The sequence below is a fragment of the Lolium perenne genome, chromosome 1 (assembly GCF_019359855.2).
Source record: "Lolium perenne isolate Kyuss_39 chromosome 1, Kyuss_2.0, whole genome shotgun sequence".
NCBI lineage: Eukaryota > Viridiplantae > Streptophyta > Magnoliopsida > Poales > Poaceae > Lolium > Lolium perenne.
In genome coordinates, this window is record NC_067244.2 from 64,953,960 (window position 1) to 64,972,246 (window position 18,287).

General features: G+C 50.3%; 1 protein-coding gene across 1 annotated transcript; it reads right to left on the reverse strand.

The window, feature by feature from the left end:
• Positions 1 to 1,644: 1,644 nt before the first annotated feature.
• Positions 1,645 to 3,315, reverse strand: LOC127295606 (aspartic proteinase nepenthesin-2). The gene has a single exon (XM_051325575.2). It carries the CDS (start codon positions 3,242 to 3,244, stop codon positions 1,838 to 1,840), a length of 1,407 nt encoding a protein of 468 aa, XP_051181535.1. The 5' UTR covers positions 3,245 to 3,315; the 3' UTR covers positions 1,645 to 1,837.
• Between the last annotated feature and the right edge of the window lie 14,972 nt (positions 3,316 to 18,287).

Genomic DNA, 18,287 nt, shown 5'->3' on the forward strand with positions numbered 1-18,287 from the left:
ACCGGAACTTCCGGTCCCAGCCGGAACTTCCGGCCCTCCTGGCCGGAACTTCCGGTGTTACTGAAAAACGTCCTAACGGTCAGATCTGAGAGCTCCAATCATATAAATAGCTCTCTTCTCCAAAGGGACAAGTTGCTCAATCATTGCACAAAAAATCTGCCAAGCTTCACCATCATTAGAGCCACCTCAAGAACACAAGATTTGCAAGATCTCCTTCCTCCCCCAACCAAAGCTCTTGATCTTTGGAGATTCGAAGGAGAAGACACCGATCTACATCCTCACCGAAGCGATTTACATTTTCCCCTTATTTGTTTGATGGCCCTCTCGCTAGTGTTCCTCTTTGGATCCCTAGTTGTTTTGTGTTGATGTATTGTTGTTGATTGTTGTGTTGTTACAGATTTGGGAGCCTCCAATTTGGTTGTGAATGTGTGCCCCAAGAACCTTGTAAAGGCCCGGTTTCCACCTCGAGGAAATCCCTTAGTGGAAGTGGGCTAGGCCTTCATGGCGTTGCTTATAGGAGATCTAAGTGAAGCCTTCGTGGCTGTTGGTTTGGCTTTCGTAGCAACCACAATCCTCCAAACGTAGACGTACCTTCTTGCAAAGGAAGGGAACTACGTGAATCATCTCCGTGTCTCCGCGTGCTCCACTCTCGGTTACCTCTATCCTATTCTATCTCTTATATTGCGTAGCTATATCTTGCTTAGTTGATTACCTTGTCATATAGGTAAATTCACTTAGTTGCATATCTAGAGAATTTACCTTTGTGTCAAGCCTAAATTGAAAAAGAACTAAAATTGGTTAGCACCTATTCACCCCCCCTCTAGGTGCGGCATACGATCCTTTCACCTATATCATTGATGGAGACGTCTACGTCGTCACCCTTCATGGGGGCATCATCTTTGGAGACATTCGTCGGCTGGACATATGTGTGGACGGCTTGGAGGCTGGGCATTCGTCTCCGCGTATTTCTCGCCTGTAGACCAAGGTGGAGCGGCGTGTCATCTACCATCTACAACGACGAGTCTCGGTGGCATGGTGCATCGGGGTCTTGGTGTGGCCCGTGTGTGACGATGGAAGCATGCATGGAGGTGGCGCTGTTTGGTGTTCTGGCGGCGTTGATGACAGGAAGGGTGAGGTTTATGCGGATATTACACTCATGATTGATCGGAGGTTTGATGAAGGAGACGACATTTGTAGCATGTGTATGAGATACTCGTTAAGAATCTGCTAGACCGGGTGAGTGCCCCCGTTTCGCTTAGAGGATGTCTCCAGATATGCGATGTTCCCAGTTTCTAGTTGATGATGGGTTTTTGCTTTTCAGGGCACAAGCCCATGTTGGCATTGTGTGTTGTGTGGGCATTGTGTGTTGTGTGGCGCCTTTGGATTTTCTAGTGTATGATCTTTGTTTAACATTTGTACAATAAAATAATAAAGAATATCCTATGCATCTATCCATGTAGAAGCTGGACCATACACTAGGGTTTCTATATTTTCTATTCGCACTGAAAATTTGTGTTCAATCACAAGCATTTCCGTTTGGAGTTCATAGCAAACAATCGAGCATGCTGGCCTACACATCGTCTCTCTAAATATCCCGCTGCTGAAATTTTCCATGGAAAGAGGACTAATAGTTATCAAGGTCCATTATACATCAAGAATCGGGAGGATACACCCCTAAATTCATCATTCAGACGGAATCAGTGTCCACTATACATATATTCTTATCCCTGCATTCCTTTCAACGATGATAATTCAGTTTATGAAAACGACAACACATACATACTAGTATCATCTTCTTGAGAACAACTTGTGATATATACTAGACGATGATCCGACGTTATAGAAGTGTTTGGAGGCCGAGCCCCCACGCTATAAGAAGAGTTGCTATCAGCGGCACCGGTGGCCGCGCGGGAACACCCGCCGCTGTCTGGAACATGAGCTGGCCGCCATGGATATCGTAGGTCATCGTCTTTCCCGCCTGCAGCAGGCTGCCCAGGACGGATACGTCGGTCGATGGCAGTATGGACATGCACGTCTGCCCATCGGGGAGGTCGAAGAAGTAGTTGTTCACCGTGAGCTCCATCGTGGCGTCGGCACCGTCGAAGACCAGCGCGAGCGTCGGAACCTTGGCGTTGGCAAAGTACTGCGTAAGGAAGCAAAGGTGGTAGAGGTCGCCGGGGGTGTCCACCGGAATCACGCCTTGTGACTGGATCTTGCTGACGAGCTCGCGCCTGAGGGCGTTGTACGCAGCCTCTTTGAGGTAGGTGACCGGCAGGGTTGTGCTCATGTACACCCCGCCGGAGCCGTCTGCCTGGGCGTCGAAGGTCCCCGCCGGGATGCTGGTCAGGGGCTGGCCGTCTACGAGCAGGCCGGTTAGCTTGACGTAGTAGTAAGGGTTCTGGTTGGCGGTGGGCGCGAGCAGCGGCGTGCTTTGACTCTTGGGGCGGCTGCCCACCGCGGCGGGCGCGACATCTTCGTCCCAGTTCCAGCTGACGAAGTTGTAGCCGGTGTCGTCGGGCGCGATGAAGTAGGAGAAACTGGTGATCTGGAGCTGGGTCACAAGGGAGAGAGCCCCCCTGTTGAAGCCGAGGAAGCCGGAGGAGCCGGCGAGGTCCGGCAACGTGATGTCGTCGCTGCAGCCGAACACGATACCGGCGACGGACGCCGTGTCGAAGTTGAACGTTTCGTTGGCGAGGTAGCCGGAGGTGTACCAGGTGGGCTTTGTAGCGTCGGCCGCGTAGAAATCTAGTTCATACCTGCAGGCTGGGTATTGGGAGTTGCACTTGGGCTGGACGCCAGGGACCACCATCTGGCAGTACTGGGTGTCACAGCCAACGTAGCGGCTCAAGTCGGGCATGAAGGTTGTCGTGTCCAGCGGCGTGTACCTGAGGCACGAGGTGGCGGCGCAGGAGCCGCACTGCACCCAGATGAGCGCGCTGGTGATGTCCATGATGACGGGGATCTGCTGGGGAGATGTCCCGACGGAGAGCTCGAAGATGAAGGCGCCGTACGTGTCCGCCGCCGAGCTGCCCAGCTGGTCGTCGTTGGTGCGCCGGCCTGAGAAGTCCGTGACGCCCTGCTGCGCCCTGTCTTTTAGGAATTCTTTGGCGGAACGGTTGATGATTGAACGGACCGCTTTGGTGTTGAATCTGCCCGGCCGGACCACCGCCGACGACGAGAACGGGGGCGCTACGAGAAGGAGGAGGAGGAGGAGGAGTGATGAACCAGCGGCCATTGCTACCATCAATGCCACTGCCACACCTGTATGCCTGAACTTATGTACCGACTCGGCAGCTCCCTAGCTGGGTACCCCTACTAATATGCCAACATCTTGATATTTCCATTTCCCATCGTTTCTCATTCTATCAATATTAAGTGGATGCGATTCTACACTGGCATACAGCCGTAATTCATGAGGTGGTAGCCACTCGATCGTGCATAAGCTTTTTTTTTTCAATAAAGGGAATATATTAATATCAAAACGATACCAATTACACCCAGCCTCTGCAACAACGCACCACCCTAATGGCACTACGGATGCACACAACCAAAAAAAAAACTAAGAAACAAAAGTCCCGTTACAGTATCTCGGGCCTAACAACAGCAATACATCCACCGCCAAGACAACACCTGAAATACAGAATCTCCAAAAACGACGCCTCCAAGAAGGGAATAGTGCGCGAACACCATCGTCGCCCGATCAACGATCTTAGGTTTTCACCCTGAAGATAGTCCCCGCTCTCAAAACAATGCCTCCAACAAGGTCATTGCCAGGCACAACCAGTTAAGGCCAGACCTTGGGTTTTCACCCTGAAAGGTAGGACTCTGAACTTCACCTGTGTTGTCTCCCCCACTTTCATACCGCAGCTGTGAAGCCCGGAACACCAAGCAAGTCTCTCAACAGCGCGGAGACTTGAACCTCCCTTAGCTAGTCCTCTCCTCCGGCCTTCATGAACTTCTCTTCTTTCGAGTTTCATCATGGATCCATAGTCACTTGATGTCAACAAAGAAAAAGAGCTTCGTGCCGCTCCCTCCAGAACCAATCGGTCGGAATAAAAGCATGGGTGCGCACGACCGAATACCACCGATCCAGCAAACTCCAGGCAAAAACCACTGTTACATTCGCCGGCGGAGCCTTCCGGAACTCAACACTCCGGCTAGATCACGAGTCCAGGCCTCCGGTAGGTCTTCCTCTTCACGCAAGAGAGACCCTAGGACCACAGCCTTTATTCAGGTGGGACCCCCACGTCGGCGACCATCCCGGGCTGGCCACTCCAAGCCTCCACCGGCGACTCCGTCACCGGCTTCCAAGCATCTCCATCTCGCCGCCGGAACGCGGTGATAGATCGATAGATCCACCACCACCAACCGCAGGCCGACCCTCTCCGGCGAAGAAGAGGGCCACCTCCACCGTCGTACCCAAGGCTGCAGCCCCGGGCGACCTCGTGTCACGGGTGAAGCCCGAGATCGCCTCCACTCACCGGCGAGAGGCGGGGGGGGGGGGGGGGGGAATTGGCGCAGGCCATGAGCCTGGCCGCCGCCCACCACCAGCCCCTACCGGAGTGCTGCGGAGAGCCGACGGGGGGAGGGAGGCCGCAGCGCTGGCCGCCGCCGCCCATCCCAACCGCGCCGGCCGATCCACCAGGCGAGAGCCGACGGGAGAAGGGGGCGTAGCACTGGCCGCCGCCTCCCAACCCATCCGCACGCCCGCCATGCGTCGAGGAAGGAGATCTGGCCGTCGTCCACCAGGAGTCGACGAGGAAGGGCCCCCGCCGCCGCCACGCCCCGAGGGTCTTTGCCCCGGCGGCGCTACCAACGGCGGCGGTGGCGGCGTTTAGGGCTGGGGAGGCTGGAGGGTCACGGGAGGCTGGAGGGTTATTAGAAGAAAAACGATTCCGCTAGTAGTGCTCGAGCCTATCGTGCATAAGCTATCAGCACGTCAATTCTTTGTCCAAATACAGGGGATTTTTTAAAAGATCGGTTCTGAAAAGTCAAATTTAATTAGAGTGAAAAGTGAACTTGCTCTATTTCATCTCCTATAGAAGTACATACCACTAATTAATTTAAAGTCCAGCTTCTCGAAATCTACTTATTAGACCCATAGGAAAATCTCAAAAAACTCAATATTACCGTATTACCAAAATCCAAAATCCGTTCACTTTTGAGGTGCCATTCGAGCTCTAGTAGGGTGAGCATTTCCTCGTTTGCCAGATGGTCTCCCTTTGATTCTGGGCTAGGGCAGTCATCATCTTCCGCAACACAAGAATGATACCGCGGTGATGTCCATCTTGTTTCGAAGAACAAAAAGATGAGTCTCTCCTTGGCGACCGACAAATGGTACCGTCATGAGGTTAGTCTTGTATCGACGCCACCGAAGGTCACTTCTCCTGCCCGTTTCCCTTCCTTGATCTTCTCTAACCTCTAGGCATTGCACTAGCATCCACCTTCGTCAACGTGCACCATCATGTACGAAGTTTCAGCATTTTCAGGCTGTAAATTGTTTGTTTGCTTGCTTGTAATTGTGTTTGTATATTGTTGTCCGTAGCACATTATATCACTCGGCTGTTTGAGATTTTATTAGTTTAAAGCTAGAGAGTTGGGGTGTCTCTTGTATAATTAGAGGGTTGTATATATGATTTTACTCGATAAGAAGAGGGGAGAGTTGTATGAGTATGTATAGTATCATGGACTTTTTAGAGGCTTTATTAATTTATAATGTGAACCTTCAACGAGAGCGTTGTACTTGAATTGAGTGCAATAAAGAGAGAGCCTGGACAGTAATATTTGTTTTTAGATGAAAGCCTCAAAGAGCCCGTGTTTAAATTAATAAAACTCCGAACAGCCGCCTGCACAGACATGAGACAACAAAACTTCATATAAGAGAGAAGAATAACACATATACCCTAAAAGAAACGACCACAACAAGCTAAACATGAAAGAAATGTTGTCTGTGGCTTGAGATGTTCATCCTTCTTTAAATCTTTATCAATAAGGTGTAGCTGGATCCAACCCCTATCATCACCGGAAACATGCTGAAACCATCTTTCTGAGCATGGTACCACCAAGAGAAACCAAGGGAACCGACGTGGACGAGGTTCCTAGAGCAACGCCTCTAGGAGCTGACAACACTTGAATGCCGTTGAGAATCTTGATTTTCATAAGGAGACCCAAGGCCATGATGCAGATAGGAGATAAGACTCCACGGCAATGCCTCCATGGAAGGGAATGACGTGCAAGTGGGTCATAACCATCGGAACCGGAAGAACCGAGCTAGGCTTTTATCTAGACCAATCTGCCATTCCCATCGTGGACATTACAAATGTGAAACCCGAAAACTGGAGCACCACCATGGAGCTGGTAAGAAATTAGAGACCAGCACAACTTCCTTCACTCGGGTTCTGGATGTCAAACATGAGAGTGATACTTCTAGCTAGGAATTGTTCCTCACCAACGAAAGAACCACCGAGAGAACATGGGGATGAGAGGAGGGGTACACGAGACCTCTGCTCCTGCCCCAACGACAATGGGAGTTTCCCAAGAGAGCTCCTGCACTATCCTCCTTCACCATTAGAACGTTAAGTCAACCACTCCTGGCCAGTGATCAACTCACCTGGAATAAGTAGAACTCACCCTATCTCCATGTCAGCTACAAACATCATAGCACCCACCAACCTCAAGCCATGTAGGTTGTAGGATGCACAAGCACCACTGGCCCACCGTTCGCACGGTATCTCTCGGGCACATATCTAGTAACATCAAGATCCAGACCACCACCAATGTCCAATAAGGCTACCATGCCATGGGACGAAGCTCTGATCCAAAATGCCCTCGCCCTAACTAGATCCCGCGCAAGGTTGAGCATGGGGAGCCCATACTCTAGTATCGACACCACAAGGCCAGGGGTAGCCAGAACACCAGCGGGAGTCCAAGCCACCTGCATCAGGCGGAGGGGAACCAATGGACCTTGTCATGATCGATGTCATCTTCTTCCGCCCGCACGTAGGCGAGCATGCATAGCCGAAGGCGCCATCCACCGAAGCGACACCGAAGCCATCAAAACATGCGTTGATGGAGAGTGCGGGCGAGAGGGTTCGCAATCAGCCAAACAAGAAGTCTCTATCATCGTCATCCACCGTATGGTCTTTGCCTACGACATGCATCGGTGACGGCGGGAGGGGAGGAGCTTGGAAGGGGTTGTTCGAAAGGAGGAAGGGATCTGACGCTGCCCGTGTCACCCTAGGGGAGTGACGCAGGGGCGAAAAACAACAAGTATGGTAGGGTAAGGATCGGTACATCCAACGATGTCGTCCCCTGGTTTATATATTGATAGATACAAGGGTTACAACGTACAAGGCAAGATATGGTTTGCCAAACCTTCCAATCACAACAACCTAATTAAAGAGATATGTTATGGTATATATATAACGTGATAGACACGTTGTTTATCATCCTCCCTCAATCTCAACCGACTCCGAAAGGTTGAGATTGCGTCGACATGCCTCAAAAGCTGGTAAGGGGATAGGTTTTGTGAATATATCAGCCACCTGATCTTTGGATGAAATAAACTTGATTTGAAGTTGTTTCTTAGCCACTCTTTCTCGAACAAAGTGAAAATCAACTTCAATGTGTTTTGTGCGAGCATGAAACACAAGATTGGACGACAAATAGGTAGCCCCAATATTGTCACACCATAATATAGGTATCCAACTCTGAGCCAAACCAAGCTCTGTGAGAAGAGACTGAACCCAAATAACTTCTGTTGTTGCATTTGCCACTGCCTTATACTCAGACTCAGTATTAGAACGAGACACTGTAGCTTGCTTACGTGCAGTCCAGGCGATCAAATTGCCACCATAAAAGATGGCATGTCCCCCAGTAGATCGCCTATCATCAAGATTTCCAGCCCAATCCGCATCAGAAAAAGCTGACAGCAGTGTATCAGAGGTATGCCGTAGCTGCAGGCCATGAGAACAAGTAAACTTGATGAACCGAAGTATGCGCTTCACAGCTGTCCAGTGAGGATCTCGAGGAGCATGGAGGTATTGGCACACTTTGTTGACCGCAAAGGATATATCAGGACGAGTGAGGGTAAGATACTGAAGCCCTCCAACTATACTGCGGTAACGAGTAGCTTCATCAGCAGTAAGAAGGGTTCCCTCATGAGCGGAAAGCCTGTCAGTCACAGTCATGGGAGTGGAAGCAGGAGCACACTTAAGCATCCCAGCACGCTGAAGGAGGTCAATGGCATACTTCTTCTGGGAAAGAACCAGACTAGAAGACTGATGGTGTACCTCAATACCGAGGAAATAATGAAGTCGACCAAGGTCCTTGACAGCAAATGCAGCTCCCATAGCTCGAATCAACCTCTCAGTAGCTGAAGAGGATGATCTGATCACAATAATATCATCCACATATACCAGGAGGAACATAGTAAGACCAGACCGTGACAGAATAAATAAGGATGTATCAGCAGTAGATGCTCGAAAACCAAGAGATCCAAGCACAGAACTGAGTCTGGCATGTCATGCGCGAGGAGCCTGTTTCAGGCCATAGATGGCCTTCTGAAGATGACAGAGATGGTGTGGGCGAGTAGGATGCTCAAATCCTGGAAGCTGCCGCATGAACACCTGTTCCTCAAGAACACCATTCAGAAAAGCATTCTGTATATCTAACTGACGCAAGTTCCAACCACGGGACACTGCAACAGACAGAAGAAGACGTATCGTAGTAGGCTTCACAACTGGACTGAAAGTTTCTTCATAATCCTGACCATATCTCTGTCGGAAGCCCTTTGCCACTAGTCTTGCTTTATACCGCTCAATGGACCCATCAGAATTTCTTTTGATTTTGTAGACCCACTTGGAGTCAATTACATTAACCCCGGGTTGTGGAGGAACCAGCTGCCATGTGTGATTCTGCAGAAGAGCACAGTATTCAGTGTCCATAGCTTGTTTCCAGGAGTTTGTACTGAGGGCATCATGAAGATCCCGAGGCTCAGAAGCAGCACGCTCGGCTGCATGAGCCATGCACGTCGCACTCCAGGCGACAGTGCCATCCAGACGCTGCTTTGGCTGTCTGATGCCATGCTGCAGGCGAGTCACAGCCCGCTCGGGTGCTACCGGAGGTGCAGGCAGAGGTAGATCGGCCGACGGCCCAGAAGTGACCGGTGACGAGAAATCGAGGCGGCGGGGTCCTGGAGCTGATGCCGAGGACAGTGGTGAGGCGAGCTCGGGAGCAGTAGCCAAGTCCGAGTGGGCCGAATGCGACCCAGCATGATGCTGCACGCTTGGCGAGGCATGCAGCTGATCGACGTGATCAGCATCATGATCGCTAGTAAGAAGCTCCAGGCGAGCACCTCTGCCGTTTCCTGCACCGTGGTTAGGTAGAAGCAATTGTGTATATGCAATATCATCAAATTGGCCAAACTGAGGAGTGGAATGATTAGTATGATCAGGTGATGATGTTGGCAACTGAGAAAAGGGGAAAACACCTTCATCAAAAACTACATCACGAGAGATATAAACTCTATTGGTTGGGACATGCAGGCACTTGTATCCTTTGTGTAGGGAACTGTATCCGAGGAACACACATTTTTTGGAACGAAAATCCAATTTATGGTTATTGTATGGGCGCAAGTGAGGCCAGCATGCACACCCAAACACACGGAAAAAGGTATAGTCAGGGGCTTCACCAAGGAGACGCTCCAAAGGAGATTGCATGTCAATGACATGACTAGGAAGCCTATTGATGAGAAAGCATGTTGTAGAAAAAGCATCACTCCAAAAACGAAAAGGCACAGAGGCGTGTGCTAAAAGAGTGAGCCCAGTTTCAACAATGTGTCTATGTTTTCTCTCGGCGGTTCCATTTTGTTGGTGTGTATGGGGGCAGGAGACTCGATGAGACACGCCGAGATCACTAAAGAATTTGTTCAGCTTGATATACTCGCCTCCCCAATCGGTTTGAACATGGATAATTTTGCGATTAAGAAGCCTCTCAACATGTCGTTGGAACTGAAGAAACACATTGAACACCTCATTTTTGCGCTTAAGCAAGTATAACCATGTAAAACGACTATAACCATCAACAAAACTGACATAGTATGTGTGTCCACTAACAGAAGTTTGGGCAGGGCCCCATACATCTGAATATATTATCTCAAGAGGTTCTGAAATCACTCGACTAGAAAGTGAAAAAGGCAACTGGTGACTCTTGCCCTGTTGACAAGCATCACAAATTACATTATTGGACAAATTTGATGAAGGAAGCTAGCGATGATGTAAAATATGCTGAACTATTTGTGTAGATGGATGTCCTAGGTGACAGTGCCACTTGTCACGCGACACTTTTATTCCACTGAAGATATGTTTGGTTGGAGATTCATCAAGCCGGTAGAGACCACCGTAACACCTCCCACTAAGCAGAATGGCCCTCGTGTCCCGGTCCTTAACAAGAAAGAAATTTGGGTGAAACTCAATGAACACTCGATTGTCTATGGTGAATCTTCTAACAGATAGAAAGCTACGAGTGACGGAAGGAACATGTAAAACACCTCTAAGATGCAATGTCTTAGATGAAGAAGTACGAAAAGAGGAATGGCCAATGTGATGAATATGCATACCATTCCCATTCGCGGCGTGGACTTGATCGGTGCCGGTGTAGTTCTCCTTCACCGTGAGCTTGTCGAGGTGGTTGGTGAGATGGTCGGTGGCGCCGGTATCGATATACCACCCGGAATCAACATTGTATGAAGTGGTTTGGCCACCATGACCATGTGTTGTAGCAGCAGCGACCTGACAGTCCATGTAGCGACCATCATTGTCAACGCCAAGGTACTCGGTTTTGAACCGCTTGAAGCACCGTGACGCAGCATGACCCACCTTATCACAGATTTGACAGATGGGTCGGTTTCCTTCATCACCACGGCCTCCATTGCCATGGTTGTAGGAGTTGGAGCCTCCACCTCGGCCACCGTAGTTGTAACCGCCGCCGCGGCCACCATGGTTGTATCTGCCGCCGCGGCCACCATGATTCGCAGAGCCTCCGCCACCACCGGAGTTGTAGCCCATGCCGGCGGGTTTGTTGAAGTAGACCGGCTTGCCCTGATTTCGAGGATCAGGGGTAGTCGCTGCGATAGGGCGCCTTGGCACCGCCTCCCTTGGACGTGGCATTGGCGGAGTGGAAGTTATGGCCGCCGTGCTGCTCGGCCTTGTTTGCCTCCACTCTTTGTTCCTTGCTTAGAAGCTGTGCAAACAGATCACGAGTAGATATAGGTGTAGTCCGATTGGAGATTACCTCGACGATAGCCTCGTAATCATCGTCAAGGCCTGCCAGGACATAGTCGATGAACTCCTCGGGGCGCAGAGACTGGCCGATCGAGGCCAGTGTATCAGCCAGGCCCTTGACTTTGTTGAAGTAGACAGTCATGGTGGAGTCGAGTTTCTTCACCTCCTGGAGTTGGCGACGGATCGCCATGTATCGCGCCGTGGACTGCGAGGAGAAGCTCGCAGCAAGGGCAGACCACGCATCATGCGCGGTGGTGGAGAAGATGACCATGCCCTGCACGGCTTCAGTAGAGGTAGACATAATGGCGGAGAGGATGGACGCGTCTTGCTGATGCCACGCGGTGAACTCGTGGTTGTAGATGCGACGCGGCGCCTTTGCATCATCGACGGCCTTGGGATTGTCGACTTCTTCCTCAGGGCATGGAAAGCTGCCATCGATGAAGCCAAGAAGTAGATGGCTGCGAAGAACTTGGATTACCTGAGCGCGCCAATATAGGTAATTGTCGACGCCGAGTCGAACGGTGATGAGCGGGGCGAAGTTGAAGGGCCCTGCTGATGAGGACGACGATGAGGAGCCGGCGGAGAAGTTGAGCATCGGGTTGATCACCCTGGTGCCGATGCTGCTCTTGGATGAAGAGACGGAGTCGCTTGCGCTCGAGGTCGTCATGGCCATGGATGAACTAGATGCTAGGTAGATTGGATCTGGTAGATGATTAGCCGTGGCTCTGATACCATGAAAAACAACAAGTATGGTAGGGTAAGGATCGGTACATCCAACGATGCCGTCCCCTGGTTTGTATATTGATAGATACAAGGGTTACAACGTACAAGGCAAGATATGGTTTGCTAAACCTTCCAATCACAACAGCCTAATTACAGAGATATGTTACGGTATATATATAACGTGATAGACACGTTGTTTATCACGTGGGGGTTCTTCACCGGTCATTCACGGAAACAAATAGCCATTACAAGTCATGATATAACAATATTCAACATAGAGGATAAAAATCAGATGTAGGTGCATGATTGTAAGGTCGGCGTGTGTCCCTAGGTCAAAATTTCAACCAACATAGAAAAGGTATATATTTAAAATATATTATTAAAAAGTTACGATATTCTACTTTCTAATGATATAATTTTTATGTTGTAAAATTCATGTTATGTTGGTTAAATTGATGACCTATGGATATGTGTCGATGATCCCGAATAAAGAGAGTACTCATTTAACTTCACCTTAAAACGATAATTGCAAGCAACTGAAAAATAGGTATTTGTATGGGTATATATTCCGGCGTGTGAACATTGAAAAGCACGTAGGAAAGTGATAGAGGCGCCGCGTCTATGTACACTACGATTGATTGGAAAGCCTGTTGCGGTTGACTTCAAGTCATTGATGGAGGTGCCGCGTCTATCTACAGTACTCCTAGCCAATGATAGCTTCTACGGTTGACTTCAAGTCAAACACCCCGTCAACGCTGGCAATCGCTGGCATCTCCGCTCCTCCCGCCGTCACTATTCCTTCGCCTAGCTGCCGACATACCCTCCCTCCTGGTCCTTGTCCTCTACTGTGTCCTGCTATCACGAATATCCTGGGTGGGGGCGACGCAAGCCAGAGGTCGTACGAAGCAAAGTTTTGCAGCTCTACTGCCTAGTGAATGCGCCGTTTTATCGTCCCTAAACGGTAGGAACTGAAATTCGTTGCCTGATATCTTTATTAGTTTAATCAGCAATTCCGATCCCATCAGTAATCGATGTCTGCTGCCCGGTTTTTGACTAAAGATTCAGCATATGGGTGTCGAATTGAAACCCTGCCCGACGGTAAAATTACAATTAGCGCCGGATTTGAATATCGATTGACAAGACGTGGCGGAGCTGACTACAGGTCACCTGCAAATGCAATATGGTAAGTTGCCATGCCGCCAAAACGAGGAATTCGTACCCAGGTATGACATCAATTCTAACAATTTTGCGACATTAGAGCATCTCCACCGACGCGTCTTAAATAGTCGCCGGCAGGAGCATCGGCACTATCGTATGGAGGGGCGCCGTCACAACATCCTCCATTGGGAGGAGCTGCTCCCATAAGGTTAATATGAAGTTTGGTCCAACATAAGGCCACCAAATCGCCCTCTAGTCCGGCTACAAAAACAACTTTGGCTTCTAGGCCCAATGATCAGATGAACGGCGTTATGGACGGCTCAACCTCCACGACGTCCTCATCGTCGGCCAGCCCCGGCGGCAACTCCATCGCTGCAACAGGATCCACGGTCGGCGGGGGAAGCATGAATGTCGACGGTGCCGGCGGAGACATGAACGTCGAGGGTGCAGGGGGAGACGCTGACGCAGCTCGCGCCGCTAGTACCTCTTGGCCGATGCGCTCGTGGTGCATCTCGTGCCACACCCTCGTCAACGGGTCCATCTTCTCCATGTCGGCCATCAAGATCTTGGATTCTTGAGTCATCTTGGCCAACGATAGTTGCGTCGCTTCGTTGGTGGCCTTCGTGGCAGCGGCATGAGCTTCATTTTCTTGCAACCTTGTAGTTTGTTGAAGCAATGCATTAAGGGGAAATCTTTGTTCTCGTGTTGGTGCTTGTACATCTTGAGGGCGTCGAGCATCTAACAATACATGATGCAATAACAAGATATAGAACAAGATGGATCATCAAATAGATACACTATGATGCATTATGAAATAGACATCACCAAATGGATATAGATCATACCCAATCCACCATCGTCTTGTCACGTGGCCGTCGTTGCTTCCCGGGCGGCGCTCCTGCTCTCGTCGGCGAAGAGGTGCCGGGGAAGGCCGGTGTCGTCTGTCACGTGGCCGTCGGTGCTTCCCGAGCGGCGCAGGTCAGGCGATGAGTTCAGGTCCACGTCGAAGCGAAAGGCGTTTGACGTGGGCATTACCCTTCGGGTAACCGACATTGCCCTATCCTATACAATCTAACTGGAGGCCCATGAAGGTACTCGATGGCAAGGTGGGCCACTTGGACGACGCAGCAGAAGATTTCTTGACGGACAAGACAAGGAAGGAGCCGAACAAGGAAAGTTTAGAGCTAGGACTACTGTAAACCTAGTCGTACTCGGTTGGATCTCTTGAGACCTGGCCTCCTGTATAAAGGCCAGGAGAGGGGCTGCCGAGGGACACGATCAATCTTAGCAACTTTAGCCACCAGAAGTCTAGAGCTAGGTCGCCGCAACACTTAGCCTCTCGACGAGATCTCAGCCGAACCCTTCGGCACCCCATTGTAACCCAATATTCTCATAATCAAGATCAGACATGCAGGACGTAAGGGTTTTACCTCATCGATGGCCCTGAACCTTGGTAAATCGCTCTCCCCGCTTGTCTGTGAACCGATGTATCGTGTCAGCCTACAGGATTCCATCAACCCTAAGCCCCAATCGGAGGGCATTGCTGAGGAGTACCCTCGACAATTGGCGCCGTCTGTGGGAACCCTGTCGGCACAAGATCGGTCATCGGCAGATCTAGTCATGTCATCAGCAGCTTCATCGACGCCATCATCGCCAAGTCTAGGAAGCCCGATTCGATTCGGCTCCTATGATTTCACCCCGCACAGTGACTCTTCTCGCTTGACCTTTTCTGATCTACAAGGAAACATGGAGATGACCTTCGGCAGCGTCCACTACAACGTCAACTCGGAAGGAGTCCTTCGACTGCTAGAACCACTCGCCTCCAGATCGGCAGGACCAGGCACGTCGTCATCAGTCGACCTTTCGGCTGGTGTGACGGACTCAACCAACTCGCCTTCGTCAATCCCTCGTTCAACGTCTTCAATGTCGGTTGGATCCGATAATCCCGCATCTTCAGAGATGACCTCGTACTACTTCTTGAATTGCGATACCAGGCACGGGCTAGGATCAAGCGACACACCGTTCATCTGCAATGCCCAGTATTCATCGGGAGAGGATAGTGTCGACAACATCGTCCAAGGTGCCACCCGGAAAGCGGCACACCACCAGTTTATGTCGCCAACAACACAGGAAACACAAGGAACAGGGGAGATGGAGATCACACCCCCCGCTCCAGCAAACGAGCAAGTTTTGGAAACAGCGCCAGTAACAACAACAGCGATTTCACCATCGCAGAGGAAGAGTGGGCAGCAGCCAAGGCAGCCGTGCTTAACAACACACCACTCCCCGCAGGAACCTCGGTTGGAACCCTCAACGCTTATCGCTCTATATTGGAGAAAAACCGGGAGCGTCTATCGAAAGAGCAAGCCACCCTCGAGAGATGCCTATCCGCTGCAGACCAATCTAGTGAACGACGGAGGGGCTCGCGAGGAAGTGCCTCTCGAAGCACTCAAGGAGCAGGCAAGCACCGATCAAGGCTATCCAGACTTTCGGAAGATGACGCCAGAGAAATAACGTCGAATCTGACCAAGTCCTTCATGACCACGGACACCGCGGGCATGCCACGGCCAAAAACCGTCGCGGGAGCGACTGCCAATCTCGCAGCATACGTCATCAATCAGCGCCCTGAAGGTTCTATGGCCCAAGCCCATCGGGGTGCCCTAGAAAGTCTCGCAATATTAGGAGACAACCTAGTCCCGCGGAAGGAAAAAAACCACGTTGCAGGCCAGCGGCTCAAAGCATCGTACGAGAGATGCTCGAGATGAGATCACCCAGAGTAGAATCGACAAAGCAAGACGGCGACGCGCCGCTAGGGAGGAATATGACAGTGATTCTTCGGATGAGAGCCAGGAGAACGACGGCGAGTTAAGGGGGGCCGATTGCTTAAGCTATAAAATCCGCGAGGCGATGCCGCCCAAAAAGTTCAAACCCACCCCTACTGACGCCGCCAAATATGATGGACAGCAGGAGCCGAGGTCCTGGATAGACGACTACTTACAGACTGTGATTCTGCACAAAGGAAATCAGATAGCAACAATGCAATGCTTGCAGCTTTACCTGAAGGATTCAACACGAGCTTGGTTAAGAGGCTTGCCGAAGGGTTCCATCAAATCATGGGACGACCTAGTAGACGCTTTCGTTGCCAATTTCCAAGCAACATACAAAAGGCCCGTCGGGATTGAGGAGTTACGGCATTGCTAGCAAAAGCAGAAGGAATCGATGCGAGCATACATCGGGAGATTCACCAAGCTCTTAAACGTTGCCGAAGATGTCTCTGTCGACAGAGCAATCATTGCTTTCAGCGATGGCATTCGACGAGAAACCTACATAGAGGAACTCGGGCGCAAAAAGCCAAAAACTATAACCAAGTTAATGGAAATCGCCAACAGCTGGGCTGATGGCGAGGACAACGTACGAAGGCCGCGACAGCGCAGTGACGATGAAGACGACGACCAGCCGAAGCACGACTCGGGTGGACGAAGGGATCGCCACAAGAAAAGAAAAAACCGTAGTTACGACGATAGTAACCTGGTAGCCGCAAGATACTCCGATCGGCAGGACGATCGGTACGACGAAAGATGAGACGATCGGCAGGACGGCAATCGGAACAACTCTGGAAACCGCGGCAACTACAAACCACGACCACAGAGGACTCCCGAGCTACCCTTCGCTGAACAGATCAACGCTCCTTGCTACTTGCACTCGTATGTCGATTCTGAGGACAACAAAACGAAGTCAAGCCACCTGCTCAGAGATTGTAGGCAGTTCATTGACATGCAGAAACTCATCCAGCAGCAGCAACAACCGCCACCACCACCACCGCCGCCCCCACCGCAGCACCAGGTCCAGCAGGCTCAGCCTCACCAACCCAATGAGGCGTTTCCACCACCACGAGGGCAGATGAGCATGATCCACAGGACAGGTGTTTCAAGAAGAGAAATGAAGAAGCTCACCCGAGAAATCAATCTGGCAGAAAGTATGATGGCGAACATCCCTGAGTATGTCGAGTGGTCGTCTCAAAATGTTACGTTCAGCCGAGCAGATCACCCGATGACCATACCAAAACCAGGACACGCTGCCTTAGTAGTCGAGGCGCAAATCGGAGGGTTCAAGATGAGCAAAGTCTTCATGGATGGTGGAAGCGGACTAAACCTGATATTCGTCGACACAATCAAAAGTATGGGGATCACCATGAGAATGCTAGAAGATAGTGACACCTGTTTTCATGGGATTTGTGGTGACCCGACATACCACTGCAGGGTGTAGTATGCAAGTCTGATATAACACCAATGAAACACCGTTCCACTAGTATTATATCGCTCAGAGTGGTACAACAGAAACATATGCGGGTCCAAGGCATGTCTATAGAATTACAATATTGACTCTATTACATAAGATCATCATAGCCTCCTACTTTACAATGAGGTAAAGTTGCAAGTAAACTCCAGAAGAACGACTCGTAGTCTAGTCTTATCACGAACTCTATTTGTAGAGTATTAAACTAGCTATAGAGGCTAAGAATAGATTCTAGCTAAGTAGGAGCTAGGTTTAGGAAGCTAGTTCCCTTCTATGGCTAAACTAGGTTTTCTCCTTGTTGGATGTGGTATCTGACTTCTCTGACAGGGTCCTGTCTCTTGAAGTAGTTGTTGACTCCTCGGCCTTCGAGTTGCACTGTAGATCCTCCTTCGATTGCCTCCATATCTAAGTAGGGGATTTAAGAGTGAGATGAGTACGAGCGTACTCAACAAGTTCATTATAGGAAAGAGGTGTTTAATGCACTAGTTACGACATTAGACCAGAAAGTCTAATACCAATGCAGGTTTTCATAACCATTTCTTCAAAAGTTTACTTTTATTCAGAAGAACTATGTCCGTCAGCCTTCACCGGTTTACTAGAACTTCATGGAGCTCCTTTCCGGCAGCGTTCGCAGTTCCATATCCCGGAACAGGGAGTGACAGGTCACGATTCATTACACTCTGCAGAGGTGTGTTGTTGTACCCATAAGAGATCTTAACCTTGGTGCCAACCGAACCGCGTGCTCGTCCACACTTCCTTTGGTGTGAGGCCCGGTATAAGGTCATAGCCAATCATATTCCTCCGCCACCTCATACACCCACCCTTTGC